The following is a 17,362-nucleotide window of genomic DNA, read 5'->3' as shown; positions in this document are numbered from 1 at the left end:
TCGTCAATTGATTGTCCTCGGGCATTCGTCAATCTGCCATGGCCTCCTACGCTGCGGAACAACTCAAAGAAAAGGGCAACGCTGCTTTCCGGAATGGAGATTACCAAGAAGCAGAAGATCTCTACACACAGGCTGTTCAGCGATATTCTCGGAATCCACTCATCTTTACGAATCGGGCGAATGTGAGGCTGAAATTGCAGAAATACGATGCTGCTGTGAATGATTGTTTGAAGTCGATTGAAATTACGGGCGCGAGTGGGCAGAATCACAAGGCATTTTACTTCTTGGGTGAGTCGGGGGTATTGGCCCGTGATGCCATTCGCTTGTCGTCATTGATGCTACGGCTGCGCTGAAGCTAACATGGATGCTTCTCAGCCCAAGCACAACTCGCTCTTCATCATCCACATGAAGCTCTCTCATCAGCCTTGACAGCGTACGGCCAAGTTCTCCACCCAAGCCCAGCAGCAAAGATCTCGCCACTGGACTTGCAGACATTCTCTGCCTTTGTCTTGAAATGCAAGAAAGCCAAGTTCTCCTTCCGTGATCGCGAACGTCTCCGCCGGCAAGGCGATATGCGCGCCGAATTCGAAGACATGCTCGAAACAACCAAGCAATCCGAACTTGTTACCATCTCCCAGCTGCTCCATTCCGGGCAACTCGGCCAAGTCGAAGCTTTTGAACGCAGCGAGGAAATCAAGAACAACTTTGCCACGAAATTCGCCACGCTCCGCAGTGTCTTTGAAGCTGCAGATCCTAAGAATTTCAAACCCAAGGAGATACCGGATCACTTGATTGATATGATCACTTTTGAGCCAATGCATGATCCTGTTATGACGAAAAATGGACATTCGTATGAGAGGAGCACAATCTTTGAGCATTTAAAGAGAAGCTCAACTGATCCGCTGACGAGGGAACCGTTGACGATTGGGGAGTTGAGACCCAACTTTGGTCTGAAAGCGGCGTGCGACGAGTTCTGGGAGAGCGGTGCCAGTGAGTGGGTTGTCGATTGGTGAAGAGAGAAGTTTGTGCTCGCGGCTTTGCGATGGCGTTTGGGAGTATCTGCAGCGTTGTGACATTGATTCCGCGGCAACTGGCTGTCGCATTTCAGACGCCGGTATGGTGCGCTCTTCTTTCTATGACTCTACGGATTGTTAATTGCGTGCATCTGATGCATTTTGACGTTCCTTGGTGTCGTTTTGCTACTTGCGTCGCTCCTTCCTCCCAAGCTCGTTGACGGGAAACGAACAGGTAAGAGCGAGAGGCCCAACCATGCGACTTAGGCAGACACTTCTCGTCTCAACTTCCACACCAGCCTCTCATCCACTACAATACCAACAACACCAGACAACACCGCCGCCAACCATGGAGATGCAGTACTTGATGTTACGCGCAGAGCTTGATCGCTTCGTGAAGGAGCGTGGCGTGGAGATTGTCTCGTCGGACGACGGCTTCGACGAAGATGAACTCTTGACCCGTCACCAGCTCATCGACTTGCCGTCTCAGACTCCACAGTTCCAAGACCTCGCACCGGAGATTCGAAACCTCATCTACGAGGAGCTTTTGTGCTTCAAAGACGGCAAATTTACTTGTTTTCCAGAGATTCTCTGTACGAACAAGCAGATCAATAAAGAGGCCACCGGCATCTTGTGGGTACCGTCCTCAATGCTCATGCAGAGACCTGTTCCGCTGACCATCATCACCACTTAGGTATGGAAAGAACGACATTCTGGTGCAGCTCTCAAATGACGGCATCTTGATTCACGGATCAAGCGAGGACAATGGCTACCTAGAGTCTCGCTTCGGCACTCGCCAAGCCAAGAGCAGAGAAGCTCATCAGTGGACCATCGAGGACATTGAGTAAGTTGTGGCTGGCAAAAGATATCTCACTCTGATGTCGAAAGACATACCATTGAACCTTGCTCTGCCCACCCTCACTGTCTGAGATATCGCTGACCCTTGTGTGCTTTACTCTTAGGTGGCCTGAGTACCTTCCCCGCGTCCATTCCTTGAAGTTCTCCATCATCGACAGTCACAAAAGCAACTTCGCCGACGTGCGCAAAGTCTCCAACGAAAACGTCCTATACTCTCTTTGCCGATTCCTCGGCAACGACCACAAGCTGGAAAACTTTGGTATCGATCTTCGCCGTCTGGACCGCCAGGGGAATGTCGTTGCAAAGACTTCCGACCTACATTGCCTGCTCTTACTAGACCCACTTCCAACCCTGAAGATCGAGGGCGACGGCTTGTTCGAAAAACTCACCGTGGACAGCACCGTGGATCTCCGGACCATCGGTCGCGCATCGTTTGCCCAGTGCCGTGAGTTCAGGGATGCATGTCAGTYGTAGTATCGACCAGACCGTCACATTCTCACTCCTCGGGACCGAGACCTTCTTTCTGCGTTCGCCAGCAAGGTCTTCTTCGCTTTCAATACCCACATCAAGCCACACATGAGCACGGCGAAGCTTGAGAAGCGCTGTGCCCGGAACTGCTTCGCCTCATTCATGGAGATTGTGAGAGACAGTATGGAGCGATACGACATTCCGCTTCGCAAGTCAATCACCATCGTCACTGCACTGGACAAGCTTCTTCGCTTCCAGATCGATGTGGCGGTAGCCCGTCACGCAGCCGAGAGACTGGCGGAGGAGATGGAAGCCGACGAGTGAGCAACAATTACGTTGTTCTATACGTTATGACGTTTGAGGGCTTGCTGAAGGGTACCAATATTGCGCATCACGATTGCCGATATGATTAACCATGATTGCCTATATGATTAACAATGATTGCTGGGAGATGGAGGCACGAGCGTCGCTGCATGTACTGAACTAGCATATATCTTGCTGAAAGAATGTCAAAGATCACATCACCCTTCTCTAACCATCRTCCTCAACTTATACGCTTATGAGACCAACTTACAGATAGTCATGCCGGGTCGTTTATTTTAGCGACCATTCCCTTGTCCGTCGATGCCAGCAGTAAACACTTCTACCACATTATATTAATATTCTCTTCAATATTTGTTGCATCGCTCGCGTGTTCATTGTACATTTTTTATTCAAGGAACATGCGATTCCGATTTATACATCTCCCTATCTGATTCTCCGGGTGTTCGAGGTCGGCGTGTTGCCATTCACTTGAATTTCCTAATCCGGAAAAATCGACATGACGCCCCTCCTCGAGATTCGACTTTTAGCTAAGCACGCACAAATCTCACACCTTGACATTACATCGACAAATTTCCACAGCATCACCACGCGTMCGCCATCATCGCATCACACGTCGCAAGAATCCTCGCTAACATTCCTCCTCTTAGTGAACGCACGGGCAACTCCAACCTCGAAATACGCTGCACGCGTCACCACCTACAAGCCTTCGACACTCGGCGCTTGAAGGCCAAGATGGCGCCTCGAGTCAGTCGCAAAATGAAGTATGACCGCTGCACGAACGAGGAACTGCAGAAGTTCTGCGCCGACCGCCGCATCAAAGTCAGCGACCCTCCCGCGCCAACCTCTTTACGTTCCCGAGAAGACCGTCAGCACGCCCGACAACATCGCCATGAATGCATTGCTGCTCTCAAAATCGCCGACGCCAACCCAGGACCATTTCGCTTTGTCTCCCTCTGCGCGGAGTTGCGCACGGCCGTGTATAAAGACCTTCTGATCCTCGAGAACTCCTGGACTTGTCATCCCCAGATTCTCGCGGTGTCGAAGCAGGTGAACCGTGAAGCAACCAATATCCTGTATGGCCACAACCTGATCGAGGTCAAATTCTGGGACGATGGGATGTACGTTCACGGAGAGCGGCCGAGCGACCATGGGCCTGAATATTGGCCTGCTTTCCTCGAGAAGGCTCAGTTCATTCGTTTGTCATACGGTTCTCAAACCAAACCTTTCCAAGCTCCGGGAGTCAGATCGAGTTACTGCGAGACAGCCCTCTACTGGCTCTGCGGAAGTCTCATGAACAATCATATGTTGAGGAGCATCAAAATCGACTTCACCCATGCACCTCAAGCTTTGGGAGATCCCGAGTACGACGAACCCTTCGACGTTTACGCGCTACGCCTGCTGGGACCGTTGAAGGAGTGCGTTGTGGAGGGAGTCAACGGCGTTTATCATGACCATGAGTTGGAGATGGAGGCACCGCTACGCCTGAGTATCCCGCAGGGACCTGACATTGATGAATGGTCCCCATATTACCGCGCTTGTACGGGCACGTGGGATGGCTTTGTCCTGGCCTGCAACGTCCAACTGTCCAAGGTGGCACAGATGCCTCCCGGACCTCGAAAAGCCGCGAACGCATTCCTGGACGATCTCCACGATTCGCTTACGAAGATCATCAGACAAGGCCATGTCAAACACTGCCTCATCAGAGATGAAGCGCCATGGTGGGGCGGCATCGAAGTGACGAATGACACATCGGATGGTCTTATCCGAGCATACAAATCGTACATGCAGTATCAGGGGGACTTCGTGCGAGCGATGATCAACCAATTTATCGCTTCGGACCTTCCTATTCCTGTCACGGAGTTTAGGCATTTTTTCGTGGATTCTCAGATCGCTTTGATGCTCGGTTCGCGAAAGATTTATAATCAGGTGCTCAAGCAGAGTGTCGTGGAAGAGCTGGGCGACGAAAGCAGCAGGTGTGTGGCCACGGGTTTTTTTGATCAATTGTGACTGCGTTACCAAGGCAGATAAGGGAGAGAGCATATGGAGCAGTGCAGAAGAGTGATGACGGAAGAAAGCAGAATGCACTCGAAATGGCAAGGAAGGAACAGAGCATATGGAACAGAGCGGAAGGAAGTAACGGAGGAAGGATGCAGAGTAAGGAAATCGACCGAACTGCAAGGCACGAAAACCCTGAGAGAAATGATCTCGAAGCAGATCAAGAGGAAGATGAGCTCGGTTCAGCACCCACGAATGACGGCGAAATGGCAGCTTCTTTTCTTTAAGCAGATGAAGAAGAAGAAGATGAGCTCGAGTCAACACCAACGAATGACGGCGAAATTGGCAGCTTCTTTTCATGCTGCACGGATTCTAGAACGATCACACCACTTTAGCATAGCATTTCATATCAGTTGTTTCAGCGTTTGTCATTCGATTTTCTCATAAGTTCGTTCATACCGAGCATCTCCAGACACTCTCGTTGTGTCTTTTCCGCCTCGACAGCATGAAGCGACGTCCATCTAAGCCACACCAAGCTCCTTGTAGAAAGCCTCCGTACTCGGCTTTCTACCCAAGAAGTCCTCGAGTGTCTGCATCTCGTCCTGAGAACCTCCGCGCTCCAAGACGGTATGTCTGTATCGTCTGCCTTCCTTGCCATTCATGGGATCCGCCTTGAAGACTGTGTGGAACATGTCTGCGGAGTAGACCTGGCTAGACAAGTATCTAGAATATGAATGTTAGCATTGTCTCAGAGGATCAACAAGGATGAGACTCACCCGTAGTATCCAGCATCGTAACCACCCATCAAGTGACCAAAGGTAGATTGACCGCTTCCCCAGTTGAAACCCTTTCCAAGAGTCTCCGGACCATCGATCTTGCTGATGTCCTTGCGGAGCTTGTTGTACGTCTCACTCGCGTCAAGTGCCTCGATATCAGCGTGTGATGCAGGCTCATGAATTGCCATGTCGAACATGCCGAAGTGTAGCTGGCGGAGGTTGAAGAGCGCGTCGTTGACGTGACGGGTGCTGACGATGGACTCGATTAAGCTGTCTGGCATTGTGGATGCTGGCTGAGGGGCGCCATCCTTGTTCGCAGCTTTCCAGGCCTCTGTGTATTCTGGTGAGAGGTAAGACCAGTGTTTGCTGAGAGATTTGATCTGGGAGGGAGTCCAGCACCAGTTCTCCAACATTTGAGATGGTGCTTCGACGAAGTCGCGGACTGTCGRAGTTCCGTGAAAGCGGGAGTAAGTGGTCTTGGAGACGAGATCGTGAATACCGTGGCCCAACTCGTGGAAAAGAGTGACGACTTCATCATGCTTGWGGAGGGATGGCTTCTTGGGTGTCGGCTTGCTGAAGTTGCAGACTAGCGCCGTCGCTGGGTAGCGTCTCGTGCCATTCTCCTGGATGAAACCGGGTTGGATGTTGAAGTTGGCGGCATGTCCGTACTTGCCCTCACGTGGGAAGAGATCGAGGTAGAGGTAACCAACAAACTCGCCACCGTCAGCTTCAGAATCCCACACTGCGAACACCTGAACTTCTGGATGCCAGACAATGTCATCTCCCTTGCCCGTCTCCGAGATCTGGTCACGATGCTTGCCCTCGACCTCAACAAAGTGGAGGCCAAATAGCTGCTCGAAGATGTTGAGCATACCGCTGATGGAGGTCTGCAGCGGGAAATACTCTGAAATGGCGTTCTGGTCGAGTTGGAAGTCCTTCTGCAACATCAAAGTATCATAGAAGCGGTGATCCCAGAGGAAGTAGTGCTCGGGGTTTCCGCCCTCTGCCTTTTTGAGTTCCTTGAGCTTCTCAATCTCCTTGACACCACCGGGAGCGAGGCGATTCTTGAGGTCGCCGAGGAAGTCATCCACAGTCTTGGGAGTCTTGGCCATCTTGTCTTCGATTCTGAAGGTAGCGTGATTTGGGTAGCCGAGCAGACGAGCGCCTTCGTCGCGAAGCACGATGGTCTCCTTGAACAATGCCACATTGTCGGGACACTTGTTCTCGTTTGCGATGAAGAGCTTCTGTCTGACCTCCTCATTCGTGCCATACTTCAATACAGGGAAGAGATCGGGGTATTTGAATGTTAGCCAGACCTTGCCCTCGGACGGCGTGCCCTCCTTGCCCTTCTGCAGACCACTAACCACATCCTCCGGAACGCCATTCAGCTCCTCGGGAGTCAGCCAAATCCCACCATTCTCCTCGTTGAGGTTCTTGGAGAAAGTAATGCTCAACTCTGACAGACGCTTCTTGATAGCCTTGAAGCGATCCCGCTTCGGGCCAGCTGGGATGCCCAAACCCATGCGAATGTATCCCTTGTGGTCCTTTTCGATCAACCTCCGGCTCTCAKCATCAAGTGAGGGGTCATCCTTTTGCTTCTTGAAGGCAGCATCCACCAGCTGAAAGATGTCCTCGCGCATGGCCGACTCAATTGAGAAGTCGTCCATGAGCTTTTCAGCCTCTGTAGAGGCATCACGCCTCTTGGAATCTGTTGACACGGCCTGGTAGAAGCCAATGATGTGGGTTTCTAGTGCCATTCTGTTGTCATCCTGTGCGAATGGCAGTCCAACATTCTTGAAGTTGGCCGTTTCGGGTGTGACCTCCTTCACGATCTTGTCTTGTAGAGCCTTCGTAGCGGCGAGCAGTTTCTTGGTGTTTCCGACAATGGTCTCTGGTGTATGGGTGAAGAGCGGCGGGGCCTGTGGCGGGTTCTTGAAGGTGGAACCCATGGCGGTGCTGGTGGTGATGGGACGTTGTTGAAGGGGAATAGCAAACTTGGGGACACCGGACTGGAAGACGAGAGCCCGGAGTCGGGGGATGACGTTGTACAATGCCACGATTGCGAGTAGCACCAGGAGGGTGAGGAGAAACGGACGACGCAGCAAAGACGAGCGGTTTCCTGAGGGCGCCAGCTTGATGTATCGAGAAGGGAAGAGGAAGTGAAGAAGTGAAGACGTTGCGGTCTGGATCCTTCAGAATCCACGCGACCTAGGGTACAGTATCTGTGCTGTAGATCTTGAAGCTTATGTGGGGCTGATATCGAGATATAAATATGTATATGCATAAAGCTACCGATGATCTCCTGAGAAGTGTTTCGATGCTGTGCACATGATGATACTCATTCACAATGACAGCCGGTGAGTTTCCTCGATCATACCGCTTGTTAGAGCGGGAATGCTGGGATAACCGCGACCTAGACAAAGAGTCTCCCAAAGTTGGTTCCAATAGCATATTTATGCAATTATGCAACCTCGCTCGTGCAAAAGCATGAGCTGCACATAAGGTTAATGAGAGACGTGAAGGATGACATGGCGGTACAGCCTTGGACAATCCAGCTCCCCTTCAAACCCGAGAGAGAAGGAAGCCGCAGAGCAAAAACACCAGCAGGAAAAAATCTATAGGAGCCACAGTCAGCTACCCGATCGTCGTCCAGGATTCCCACGTCCACTGAAAGTAACCAGGAGACCTGAAAGATGTTGCCGCTCCTATAGTACTTCCATGCAAAACCCGGTGAAGTTGGAGGCTCATATTTCATCCACTGCCTCGACCGACCCACATCAATTAAACTGACCAACTGCCTTTCTCAGTAGAGGAGAGATCCATGGATATTCAAACGAAAGGTGGGAGGTAACATAAGACAATTATGAAAGTAGCCGCTTACAGAAGAGAAGAGCTTAAAGGAGAGAACATATCTATGCTTACATCCCGCAGCCAAGAAGAGGAATAGAAGAGATTAGGCTGAACTGCCTTTCCTCCAGACTGCACTCCCGTCCTCTTCAACGCATCGCACGCAGCGGGTCGAAACTCCTCTCATCAAGCTCGAATCTATAATACTGTACACCGTACTACACCATTCATACAAACACACTCGCAATCAGCTCGCCGCCTTCTCAGCAGCATCAATCAAAGTCTCCCGCTTTCGCCTCCTCCTCTCCCTAGCATTAGCCCGAATGGCATCCTCGGTCAACAATTCGTCAGGCAACACAAACTCCCGCTCCTCCATCTCGGGAACAGGCTGTCCAAAAGCCTGAACCAACCTCCCAAGATTCCTGACCTTGCCCAACGCCGCATCCCTCAAATGAGGTCGAGAGTAGAAGCTCGTAAAAGGCCGGTCGGGGGCTGGTGGCGCAGGTGGCCGTGCAGGAGGATGTAGTGTCAGTCGAGGTCTCGCGGGCGTGCTCGCAGGCTGTGAGGTCGGAGCGGAAGATGTGGAAGAAGTCTTGCCCTTGAGCTTCAACGTCATAGTCGACTTGACCGCATTGACAGTCTCTTGTTGAAGTTGCCTCGCCGCACTGGCATTCAGATCCGAACTCGGCGGCTCGACACTTCCTTCCAGACTCGTWGCTCCTTCTCCCTCGTCTTCCGCCCGTGCAGCAGCAGCTTCCTTCATCATCCGTGCCTTTTTCTCCTGCTCCTTCCACAGCTTGAACTTGTCCACCAATGCCTGCACCTCTGCGATGAAGTAGTCTCGTTTGGGCTCGTAGCGTTTGGCTTCACCGTCTGTTATGCCAGTTATGCCCAACACACGTAGCCAATCGTGCCCTTGAAGACCATCCAAGATCCTCTCCAGCTGCACCTTTTCGTGCATAGCCCGCTCACGCTCAATGTTCCGCAGCTGTTTTTCCTTCCTCTCGGCCCGTCGATGTGACTTGTCGAAATGCGCGTCCGATAGAGGGTCTTCGGGTTGCGCGGGTAATGTGTTGAGGGCGAAGTCGAGGTTAACGGATTGGCAGCCATTGAATCCCGTGGGTGTTGATGATGCAGCATTGGACGATGAGGTCTTGTTCTTCTTTCCAACATCCTCCTGCTTCCCATCATCCGTAACGTACAGCGCARTATCCACCGTCAAGAATTCGACCTCCCTTGGGGTATCAAACATGACATCTTCATAGTTGGGAAAATAAGTAGCCAAATCACTCTTCAGCCTCGGACCATCATCCTGTGAGCGCAACGTCCTCTTCTCCTCCTTCTTCACCTGTTTGACCTGCGGCGAAGATGTGGATGTCGGTGGTGGTTGTGGTGGAGGAGGAGCTGGTGATTTTGTCGACCGACGTGGCACACGCTGCGGCTTGGGAGACGACAGGGAAAGCTCGTCCTCGCCCACGTCCAACTCACGGCGCACTCCATTGATCGTCTCCACCAATTGACCATGCGGTTCATCAACTGTAATCTTGGTCGGCGGCGGCGGCAAAAAGGCGAATTTATCCAGCGTCGTCTGCACCGGCGGTCGAGGGGTCGAATGTCGTAGATTCAGCTTCCGCCTCTTGGGCGGCGGAGGAGACGCGTCCGTCTTCGCGTCGCCAGAGCCATTTTCCTCCTCGGYTCCTGCTATGGTGGGCGCGGGTGGGCGTAGGTGTGGCTGCGAAGGCGGGTGAGGATATTGTCGGGATTGGTGGTGTTGACTATGATTGTGGTGGTGATGATGATGCGGCGTCGCGCGCTGTGATGCTTCCTTCTCCCTGTTGCTCGTCGCACTGCCCCCTCCCGTCAGCGACAACAATTCGCCCATGGCCTTGAGCGGGCCTGCAATGATTGTCGGCATGTTGTCTCGATCGGATCGTCATCTCGTGGCTAAATTGGTCAAGAAGAACTCGGAAGCAAAGGCATGGCATGTTTGCTCATTCGGGGACCGTCTCTCCTGGCTTTGCGCCCGCGCGCCGTTTTGGAGCTTGTCGGGGAGGAGGCAGTGGCATTGATATTGACATGGACTTTGATTTTACATTCGAATGCAATCCAATCTATTTACCAAGGCGAAAACACATCTGAATGGATGGATCGGGCAGCATTGTACTTTGCTGTTTTCAACATGTGGAAGCACAAACATCATCTCAAGATGGAGCCACGGATGGAAAATGCTCGTGAAAACACATTTCATGCTATTCATCATGATATCATGTGCTACAGCGGGCCTTCACAGCTAGGGGAGATGTAGTACCGCTGCAAGGCAATCATACCTCAGATCGCAAGCCTGGTTCAAGCTGATCCAATAGACTTGCCTCGAAAATATACATCCAGCGTCGAGCATTGGATGGGAATGCTCGGGTGAGAGGACAATCACTTCAAGAACTTGGAGGCCATGTTCATCAAGCCACCAAGCCCACCACCACCGGAAGATCCTCCTCCAGCACCGCCACCACCCATTTCCGACTTCATGTAAAACTTCAAGGCCATCTTCGCCGCACTCGCAACGGCATCCTGCTTGTTCGCACCCCCTTGAACATTGCCTTGAGCACTCTGCTGATCGAACAGCTTGGCAGCCTGTCCCATGGCCATGCCGATGAATGCATTCTGACCACCTCCCTGAGATTGGCCTCCAGATTGGCCGCCGCCACCGTGGAACATCTTCAAGGCTTGCATAGCAGCTGCACTCCCCATGTTTCCGGCAGAAGCTTGCTGCCCACCACCTCCGCCTCCGTAGAAATTCTGGTGCTGTCGGACAGCATCATCCTCATCCAAGTGCTCGTTCTGCACCTGCTGATGCTGGCCAGAGAGCATGCCTAGCACGGACGAAAACATGTTGGAATCGCCTGATGAACCGGCATGTTGATGAGCTTCCTGCTCTGCTCCAGAGAAATCATTGGAATGGCTTCCTCCACCACCGTACGATGTTCCACTGGATTGTCCGTATCCAGAGCCAGAGCTCTGTCCTTGGGAGTAAGAGCCTTCAGGTCGCTGGTGATCGGACTGATGTCCAAATCCTCCTTCCTGGCGGCCTCCATACGACTCTTGACCACCATACCCTCCTCCCTCTTGACGGCCTCCCTGACGACCTCCACCATATGAATCCTGTCCTCCATATCCACCACCACCTTCCTGTCTTCCTCCTCCATATCCACCATCACCGCCTTCCTGTCTCCCTCCTCCATAGCCGCCTCCGCCCTCCTGCCGTCCATTTCCGTATGAATCACCATCCTGCTGACGACCGCCTCCGTACCCGTCGTCACGTCCTCCTCCTTGTCCGCCATTGTAGTAGTCATTGGAAGCTCCGCCACCTTGTCGGCCATCGTCGTTGTAAGACATGTTTCCAATTGCTCGAAGGTGGAGCTGGTTGTTTGAAGTGAGTTGCTGGTTTGAATAGAAAGTGAAGTCAGACCTTCAATGCGTTTTAGATCATGCAAGTGTGAAGAAGATGGAATATATAAATGTGATCATTCCACCTCTACCACCCACCCCACCCAATCGACAGCCCCACCAAAGCGTACGTCATCATCGTCACCTTTCAGACGTGGGGCAGCAGCAGCAGCAGCAAACGACGCGACGACGCGCATGTGCAATAATCACCAGCAAACTTGTTCTTCAACAGTTACACAACAGCACATCCCATTCCCAGCAAACAACCTATAGTACCGAGCCATAAGCAAGGCAAGTAGGTATTCAACCCCCGTAGAAGAAGTATTTTATCCCAACCCCCATCTCTCATCTCTCATCTCTCACTTTCATCAATCACTCCCTCACCAGGCACCATAATCATACCTTACCTTGAAACAATGCCATCAACGACCCTAATCACCACCTCCCTCCTCCTAGCTCTCACGGGCCTCATAGTAGGATACATCTACATCTTCGGCGTGCCCCCAGAAATGAAGAAGAAAATGGAACGAGCGGCTTTGAAAACCGTAGGAGAGGTACCACCTTACCTGTATACATGCATCCCACCCAGTCGCTATACCTAACATTCCCATTCCGACTTTTCCAGAACAAAGCCTCCTACGCACTCAAATCCTCAATCTCCCAAATGCCAGAATCCAATCAGCAGGAATTGAACGAGGCAAAAGAGACGGTGGGGGATGTAGCGGGTGGATCGATGCAGAATCCCCTGGGGGAATTTGTAAGTTTCTGTCTGACTGGCTTGTTTCATTGTATAATAAGAGGATGTGGCCTGCTGATGGGAATTAGGTTGGCGAGAGTGCGGATTCCGCGACTGCGCCTTTTACTGGGCGTTGATCATGCCCACAGAACAGGAGGGGTGGGGAGATGTGATCTGGTTAGATCGATGGAGAAAAGGAGCTGTGATCGAGAACGGTATGAGCTTCCTGATGAATGCAGTCTCGACGCATGAAAGTGGAAGGAGACGTTTAGAGGTCCACGGCTTAGCACGATTCTCGGACGGAGAACAGCACGGGAGAGCTGTAGACTTTGGAAACTTCATCTCATCTTTGCATCGTACATCGTGACATTCATACCCCATTCATAATCATGCCCCTCTGAGACCCATCCACCTCCCCTTCTCCTTATTCTTCCTCTCGTCCTCGTCATCTTCATGAGGTGCAACGCTCATCATACTCATCGCGGCATACTTGGACTCCTGTGGCCTGTTGGAACCACCCACGAATACAGGCTGTTCATCCTCCCTCTCCTCATCCCACTCTCTCTCCTCCAGCAAATCCCACTCTGCGCTAGACATGTCGTTCAGGAGGAAAGTCTTGAGTTTGTCGCCCAATCTCGCAGACAACCCGAGCTTGAAGTCCTTCATCAGTGTCAGTCCATCATAGCCAGCTAGGTTGTCCTTTGCGGAAGCATGGGAGAAGACACCGAGTCCGACGGGCTCCCTGTGATCCATCTTTCCTGAAATGGCGGTTTTCCCCGGGGTGCTGGAATCCTTGCGATCGAGGTCTGGTCGCTTACGCTCGGTTTTGAAGAGCAAAGTCCACAAGTTCCTACCCAGTATGCAAGCGTCTTCAAATGTGTTGATGGTATCAATACCCTGTGTCTTACACAACCAGGCCATATCCCAAGCGAGGAGAGTTGCACCTTCTAGATACATTCCATAGGCTTTGGCGTCGTCTTTGCTAAGCTGCGTGAGTGGACGATCTATCCACAATGGTCGAGGTCTTGGTTGATTCTGCTCCATCACTCGAGATGCGGCTGGACTCGATGTGCGACTGATTGTTGAGCCCGGGAATGCGACATTCTTGCTCTTGTAGGATGACTTGTCTGGTAAAATCACTGCCCTAGGAAAGTCTTCATGTGGGAGGATGATCTCTGCAGGCAGACGGACGGAGAGGTAATGAGCGCAAAGACTCATCAGCCGGGCGACATTGCCAAAAGCTTCAGACACCTGCTCGTGGGGTTCTGCAAAGCTCCTTCCACCGACAGACTCCTCCCTGGCCGAGGCCTGCGTTCGCTTGTTCAACTCTCTCAGATCTGGTATGGCGAGCCCACCAAGAGTGTACACCGACCTGCCATTTTTCTGGCGGTGTCTCTGAAAGTTGCTAGCAGCGGCAGCCTCGCGGCACAGCAACAGTCTCGCGTCCACAATCTTATGCTGCACCCTCTCCAAACGTTGAGACGTCTTCTTCGTCGTGGCGATGACTGGTTCCAACGCACGAGGTTTGTGCTTCWCCAATCCGGCCCTCTCCTCGTCAAGCTCCGTCCTTCGTTGCTTCAGTTCCAATTTCTTCGCCGCCAACCGTTGTTTCATCTGCTCCGTCTGCTGCCTCAACTCCTCGGCCTTGTCAAGTATGGTGCTGATCCGCTGCTCGGTGAATTCTTGCTCGGCTCGTGACTGATCCACACTGTTCTTCGTGATACTCCGTGTGAGCGCATCCAGATCCGTATCTTCTGATACTGCAGCTAGGACTCCATCATTGCCAGGCCGAATCACGGCCTCGGCATGGGAGTGTGACTTCTCGCGGTCAAGCAAGGCCGTGGTGTGGCCCATACGGGCGTTGTAGAGAACAGCCCGAGCGCATCCCGCGCAGAGAGGCTTCCTCTTCCAGACGTTGAAGTCTCGGAAGCAAATCTCGCAATCCATCGTGGTCGTCATGTTACGGAAGACGACGGCTGGTTCGATATTCTATCGAGGAATAGCGGGAAGAGCTGTTTAAGCATCGTGGTCGCGCTTGTCAGATGAGTCAGGTGGATGACTATTTACAACGACATGTCAGCTTGCTGCGTTGGACTTGTGCATGTAGGAATAACGCCTCCTATCAGTGAATGAATGGAGATGGACGGGAGATGGGAGATGGAAATCGGCCGTAGAATGTCCGGACGTCGGGTGACAAGGGTCCACGCGACTGCCTTGAGAGGCCCTGACCACTTAACGCGACTTCTTTCACTTTCTTGACTCGCCTCACGTAGACGTTGAACAATGACAAAATGTCAATGTCGGCAGCGCCGGTGAGCAGCGATTTRCCAGCTCCAGACGACGTACAGGGTGTGAAGTTGGAGGCCGCGCCACAAGAAAGCGACGCTTTCAAGACTGCACTCAGCACAACGCCGCCAAGTTCACCTCCCATATATCAAAGCACAATGGCCTCTCAATCACGAGATATGCCACCACCTACCGCGCCCGCGTCCAAGACACGCAAACGCTCACGTGGTGAATCGGCGGATGTCGCGATACATGTGCCCGAMAGCTCTGCGATTGTCATCGACGTGGACGACCCGTTCTCTACTCAAGACCAGCAACGAGACACGACAACTGACTTTACAGCCGCAAAAATGCCAAATGCGCAGAATCAACACCAGGCACAGAGCTTGCAGCGAGCTCCAGCGTCTGCACAGAGCGCCGACGTCACTCACAGACAACGCATCGCTGTCAAATCTGAAAAGAGCTCCCACCAATTCAAACAGCCATCCCAGCAGGAGATTCTCCGCGAAGATGAAGAGCCAAGTTCGGACATTACCACAACATCCAACGATCCCGGTCTGCCAGAGGAACGCATCGAGGACTTCGACTGGAGTGAAATGGAGGGTCGCTATCATCGGAAACTGCAAGAGGTGCAAAAGAAGGAGCAAGACAACTTTTCGGAGCTCGATGACTTGGTTAAGGTGACGCTCCCAACTCAAACGGTCTCTCTTTCGTTGCTAACTTGGCCGTAGTTCTTCGGCATTTGGGCAGAAATGGGTGCTCGGAAGGAGGATGATCGAGGCTTCAAGCGGTTCGTCATGTATTGCAATGTTGCTCCTCCTGCATTACTGACAATCTTTCCACCCAGTCTCAAGACACAAATGACATATGTCCAGCACGAGGAAGGTGAACTCGAGAAGAAGCGTCTGCATTGTACGTACAACATGCTTCTGATCATTGATCGGTCTACTGACATGGCAACACAGACATACGAGTTGTCGATGCTTTCAAGAGTGCGCTTGAACTCCTCGCAAATTGAGGAGAGCATGGTAATAACTTGTCTTCTAGCTGTCGGTGTGATGTTGAAGGAACCTAATTGGGCTCAGTCGTTCATCCCAGACCACAGATCGCTTTCCAGAGTGCGTCGTTCCATCTCGAGAGGCGCCGCTACGAGCGACAATGCGCTTGCGAGGAAACGCAAGCGGCCCTTGATCGTAGCTGAAGAATGGGGTGCACGAGTTGTGGATGACGTGGACATGAACAGGTTCGGATGTCGAGAACGTCACGTTGCTCGGTGTGTCATTTTGTGATGATCGCAAGAGGAGGTGGATGATGATGATGATGTTCTTGCTGGCCTGAACCTTTCACGCTATATACCCACTAGATGTCATGAATACTGCAAGTTGAGATTTCATTTTCTTCGTGGCACCAGTTGCTGCATCACTGCTTTTCTCGTGCTTGGACATCTCACGTGTGCACGTTCAAGGTCCCTCGATGTGGAGTGAGCTCTCAAAGACTCGGTATTCAAGGACTCAGTATAAGAGAACGCATATTGGCTTGATGAGGCACCACCGATGACATTCGCCGTAAGCCCAGTAGCAAGTAAGTCAATAATACAATAGCCTCAATCGATCGTCACATGCTACATTCCGCAGTTTAGAGCATTCCTACCGTCGTCGATGTGAGACATCGACTACCCCAACCCCAACCCTAACGGAACCAGCTCTTCCCCACTCACGTCACCCTCAAACATCACATCCAAAACTTCTCCCCAACGTCCCACAATCCATCATGGCCGAACAACAACCAAACCCAATCGTCTTCTTCGACATCGCACTAGGCGGCGAGCCTCTTGGCCGCATCAAATTCGAGCTCTTCGCCGACTCAGTACCGCGCACAGCAGAGAATTTCAGACAATTCTGCACAGGCGAGACCAATGGACCATCAGGTAGACCACAAGGCTACAAGAACAGCAAATTCCACAGAGTGATCAAAGACTTCATGCTCCAAGGTGGCGACTTTCTCAACGGCGACGGATCGGGAAGCACATGCATATACGGGACATCGAAATTTGGCGACGAGAATTTCAAATTGAAGCACGATGAGCCTGGACTTTTGAGCATGGCGGTGAGTTTGACGGTATCTATTGAATGTGGCCGATGCTGATGGTATCCAGAACTCCGGTCCAAACACGAATGGCTCACAATTCTTCATCACTTGCGCGGCAACACCTCATCTGAACAACAAGCATGTTGTCTTTGGAAAAGTCGTGGAGGGAATGGATGTTGTGCGGAAGATTGAGAACGTGCGACTTAGAGGTGAGAAGCCTACGCCGGACGTAACCATCGCTCAATGTGGTGAGATGTGAACCACCCTGCTCGGACTGGAATTCGTGGAATCAACACCTTGCGAACTCTGCCACTCATAAGTACCTCTTCACGGATTTGACGGACGACAAGTGCAAGTCATCTCATCAATACAACTGGGAAGGACTTCTCTTGATCGAAGTCGCATTACTGCAAGGCCGTGGCATAGACGTAAACAACCCTCAACCCGATCGCTCAGGCATCGAGCATCTCGGTCGAGCACAATATATACATCTCGCTGAAAAGTAAGTTCTCTGTCCATAACTTCTT

At 52.0% G+C, this 17,362-nt stretch overlaps 10 protein-coding genes; 6 read left to right on the top strand and 4 right to left on the bottom strand.

Moving 5' to 3' along the window:
• Window positions 1–38: 38 nt before the first annotated feature.
• On the top strand, window positions 39–1,013 carry RCC_03488 (related to U-box domain protein; the record flags this gene model as incomplete). XM_023768774.1 has 2 exons in its annotated part: window positions 39–288; window positions 376–1,013. The coding sequence occupies 2 exons, from the start codon at window positions 39–41 to the stop codon at window positions 1,011–1,013; spliced, it is 888 nt and encodes a 295-aa protein (XP_023624542.1).
• Window positions 1,014–1,362: 349 nt separating this feature from the next.
• On the top strand, window positions 1,363–2,345 carry RCC_03487 (uncharacterized protein; the record flags this gene model as incomplete). XM_023768773.1 has 3 exons in its annotated part: window positions 1,363–1,646; window positions 1,708–1,857; window positions 1,976–2,345. The coding sequence occupies 3 exons, from the start codon at window positions 1,363–1,365 to the stop codon at window positions 2,343–2,345; spliced, it is 804 nt and encodes a 267-aa protein (XP_023624541.1).
• Window positions 2,346–3,395: 1,050 nt separating this feature from the next.
• Window positions 3,396–4,670, top strand: RCC_03486 (uncharacterized protein; the record flags this gene model as incomplete). The annotated part of the gene is made up of 1 exon (XM_023768772.1): window positions 3,396–4,670. The coding sequence occupies one exon, from the start codon at window positions 3,396–3,398 to the stop codon at window positions 4,668–4,670; it is 1,275 nt and encodes a 424-aa protein (XP_023624540.1).
• Window positions 4,671–5,179: 509 nt separating this feature from the next.
• Window positions 5,180–7,383, bottom strand: RCC_03485 (probable metallopeptidase MepB; the record flags this gene model as incomplete). XM_023768771.1 has 2 exons in its annotated part: window positions 5,180–5,381; window positions 5,435–7,383. The coding sequence occupies 2 exons, from the start codon at window positions 7,381–7,383 to the stop codon at window positions 5,180–5,182; spliced, it is 2,151 nt and encodes a 716-aa protein (XP_023624539.1).
• Window positions 7,384–8,528: 1,145 nt separating this feature from the next.
• Window positions 8,529–10,196, bottom strand: RCC_03484 (uncharacterized protein; the record flags this gene model as incomplete). The annotated part of the gene is made up of 1 exon (XM_023768770.1): window positions 8,529–10,196. The coding sequence occupies one exon, from the start codon at window positions 10,194–10,196 to the stop codon at window positions 8,529–8,531; it is 1,668 nt and encodes a 555-aa protein (XP_023624538.1).
• Window positions 10,197–10,708: 512 nt separating this feature from the next.
• RCC_03483 (uncharacterized protein) lies at window positions 10,709–11,674 on the bottom strand (the record flags this gene model as incomplete). Its single annotated transcript, XM_023768769.1, has 1 exon — window positions 10,709–11,674. The coding sequence occupies one exon, from the start codon at window positions 11,672–11,674 to the stop codon at window positions 10,709–10,711; it is 966 nt and encodes a 321-aa protein (XP_023624537.1).
• Window positions 11,675–12,141: 467 nt separating this feature from the next.
• Window positions 12,142–12,598, top strand: RCC_03482 (uncharacterized protein; the record flags this gene model as incomplete). XM_023768768.1 has 3 exons in its annotated part: window positions 12,142–12,279; window positions 12,351–12,482; window positions 12,551–12,598. 3 exons carry the CDS (start codon window positions 12,142–12,144, stop codon window positions 12,596–12,598), a joined length of 318 nt encoding a protein of 105 aa, XP_023624536.1.
• Window positions 12,599–12,848: 250 nt separating this feature from the next.
• Window positions 12,849–14,420, bottom strand: RCC_03481 (uncharacterized protein; the record flags this gene model as incomplete). Its single annotated transcript, XM_023768767.1, has 1 exon — window positions 12,849–14,420. One exon carries the CDS (start codon window positions 14,418–14,420, stop codon window positions 12,849–12,851), a length of 1,572 nt encoding a protein of 523 aa, XP_023624535.1.
• Window positions 14,421–14,905: 485 nt separating this feature from the next.
• Window positions 14,906–15,765, top strand: RCC_03480 (uncharacterized protein; the record flags this gene model as incomplete). XM_023768766.1 has 4 exons in its annotated part: window positions 14,906–15,427; window positions 15,479–15,537; window positions 15,595–15,659; window positions 15,713–15,765. The coding sequence occupies 4 exons, from the start codon at window positions 14,906–14,908 to the stop codon at window positions 15,763–15,765; spliced, it is 699 nt and encodes a 232-aa protein (XP_023624534.1).
• Window positions 15,766–16,517: 752 nt separating this feature from the next.
• Window positions 16,518–17,094, top strand: RCC_03479 (probable Peptidyl-prolyl cis-trans isomerase H; the record flags this gene model as incomplete). XM_023768765.1 has 2 exons in its annotated part: window positions 16,518–16,853; window positions 16,903–17,094. 2 exons carry the CDS (start codon window positions 16,518–16,520, stop codon window positions 17,092–17,094), a joined length of 528 nt encoding a protein of 175 aa, XP_023624533.1.
• Between the last annotated feature and the right edge of the window lie 268 nt (window positions 17,095–17,362).

Source organism: Ramularia collo-cygni (genome assembly GCF_900074925.1).
Source record: "Ramularia collo-cygni strain URUG2 genome assembly, contig: RCC_scaffold04, whole genome shotgun sequence".
NCBI classification, from domain to species: domain Eukaryota; kingdom Fungi; phylum Ascomycota; class Dothideomycetes; order Mycosphaerellales; family Mycosphaerellaceae; genus Ramularia; species Ramularia collo-cygni.
This window is presented reverse-complemented; position numbering and strand designations above follow the sequence as displayed.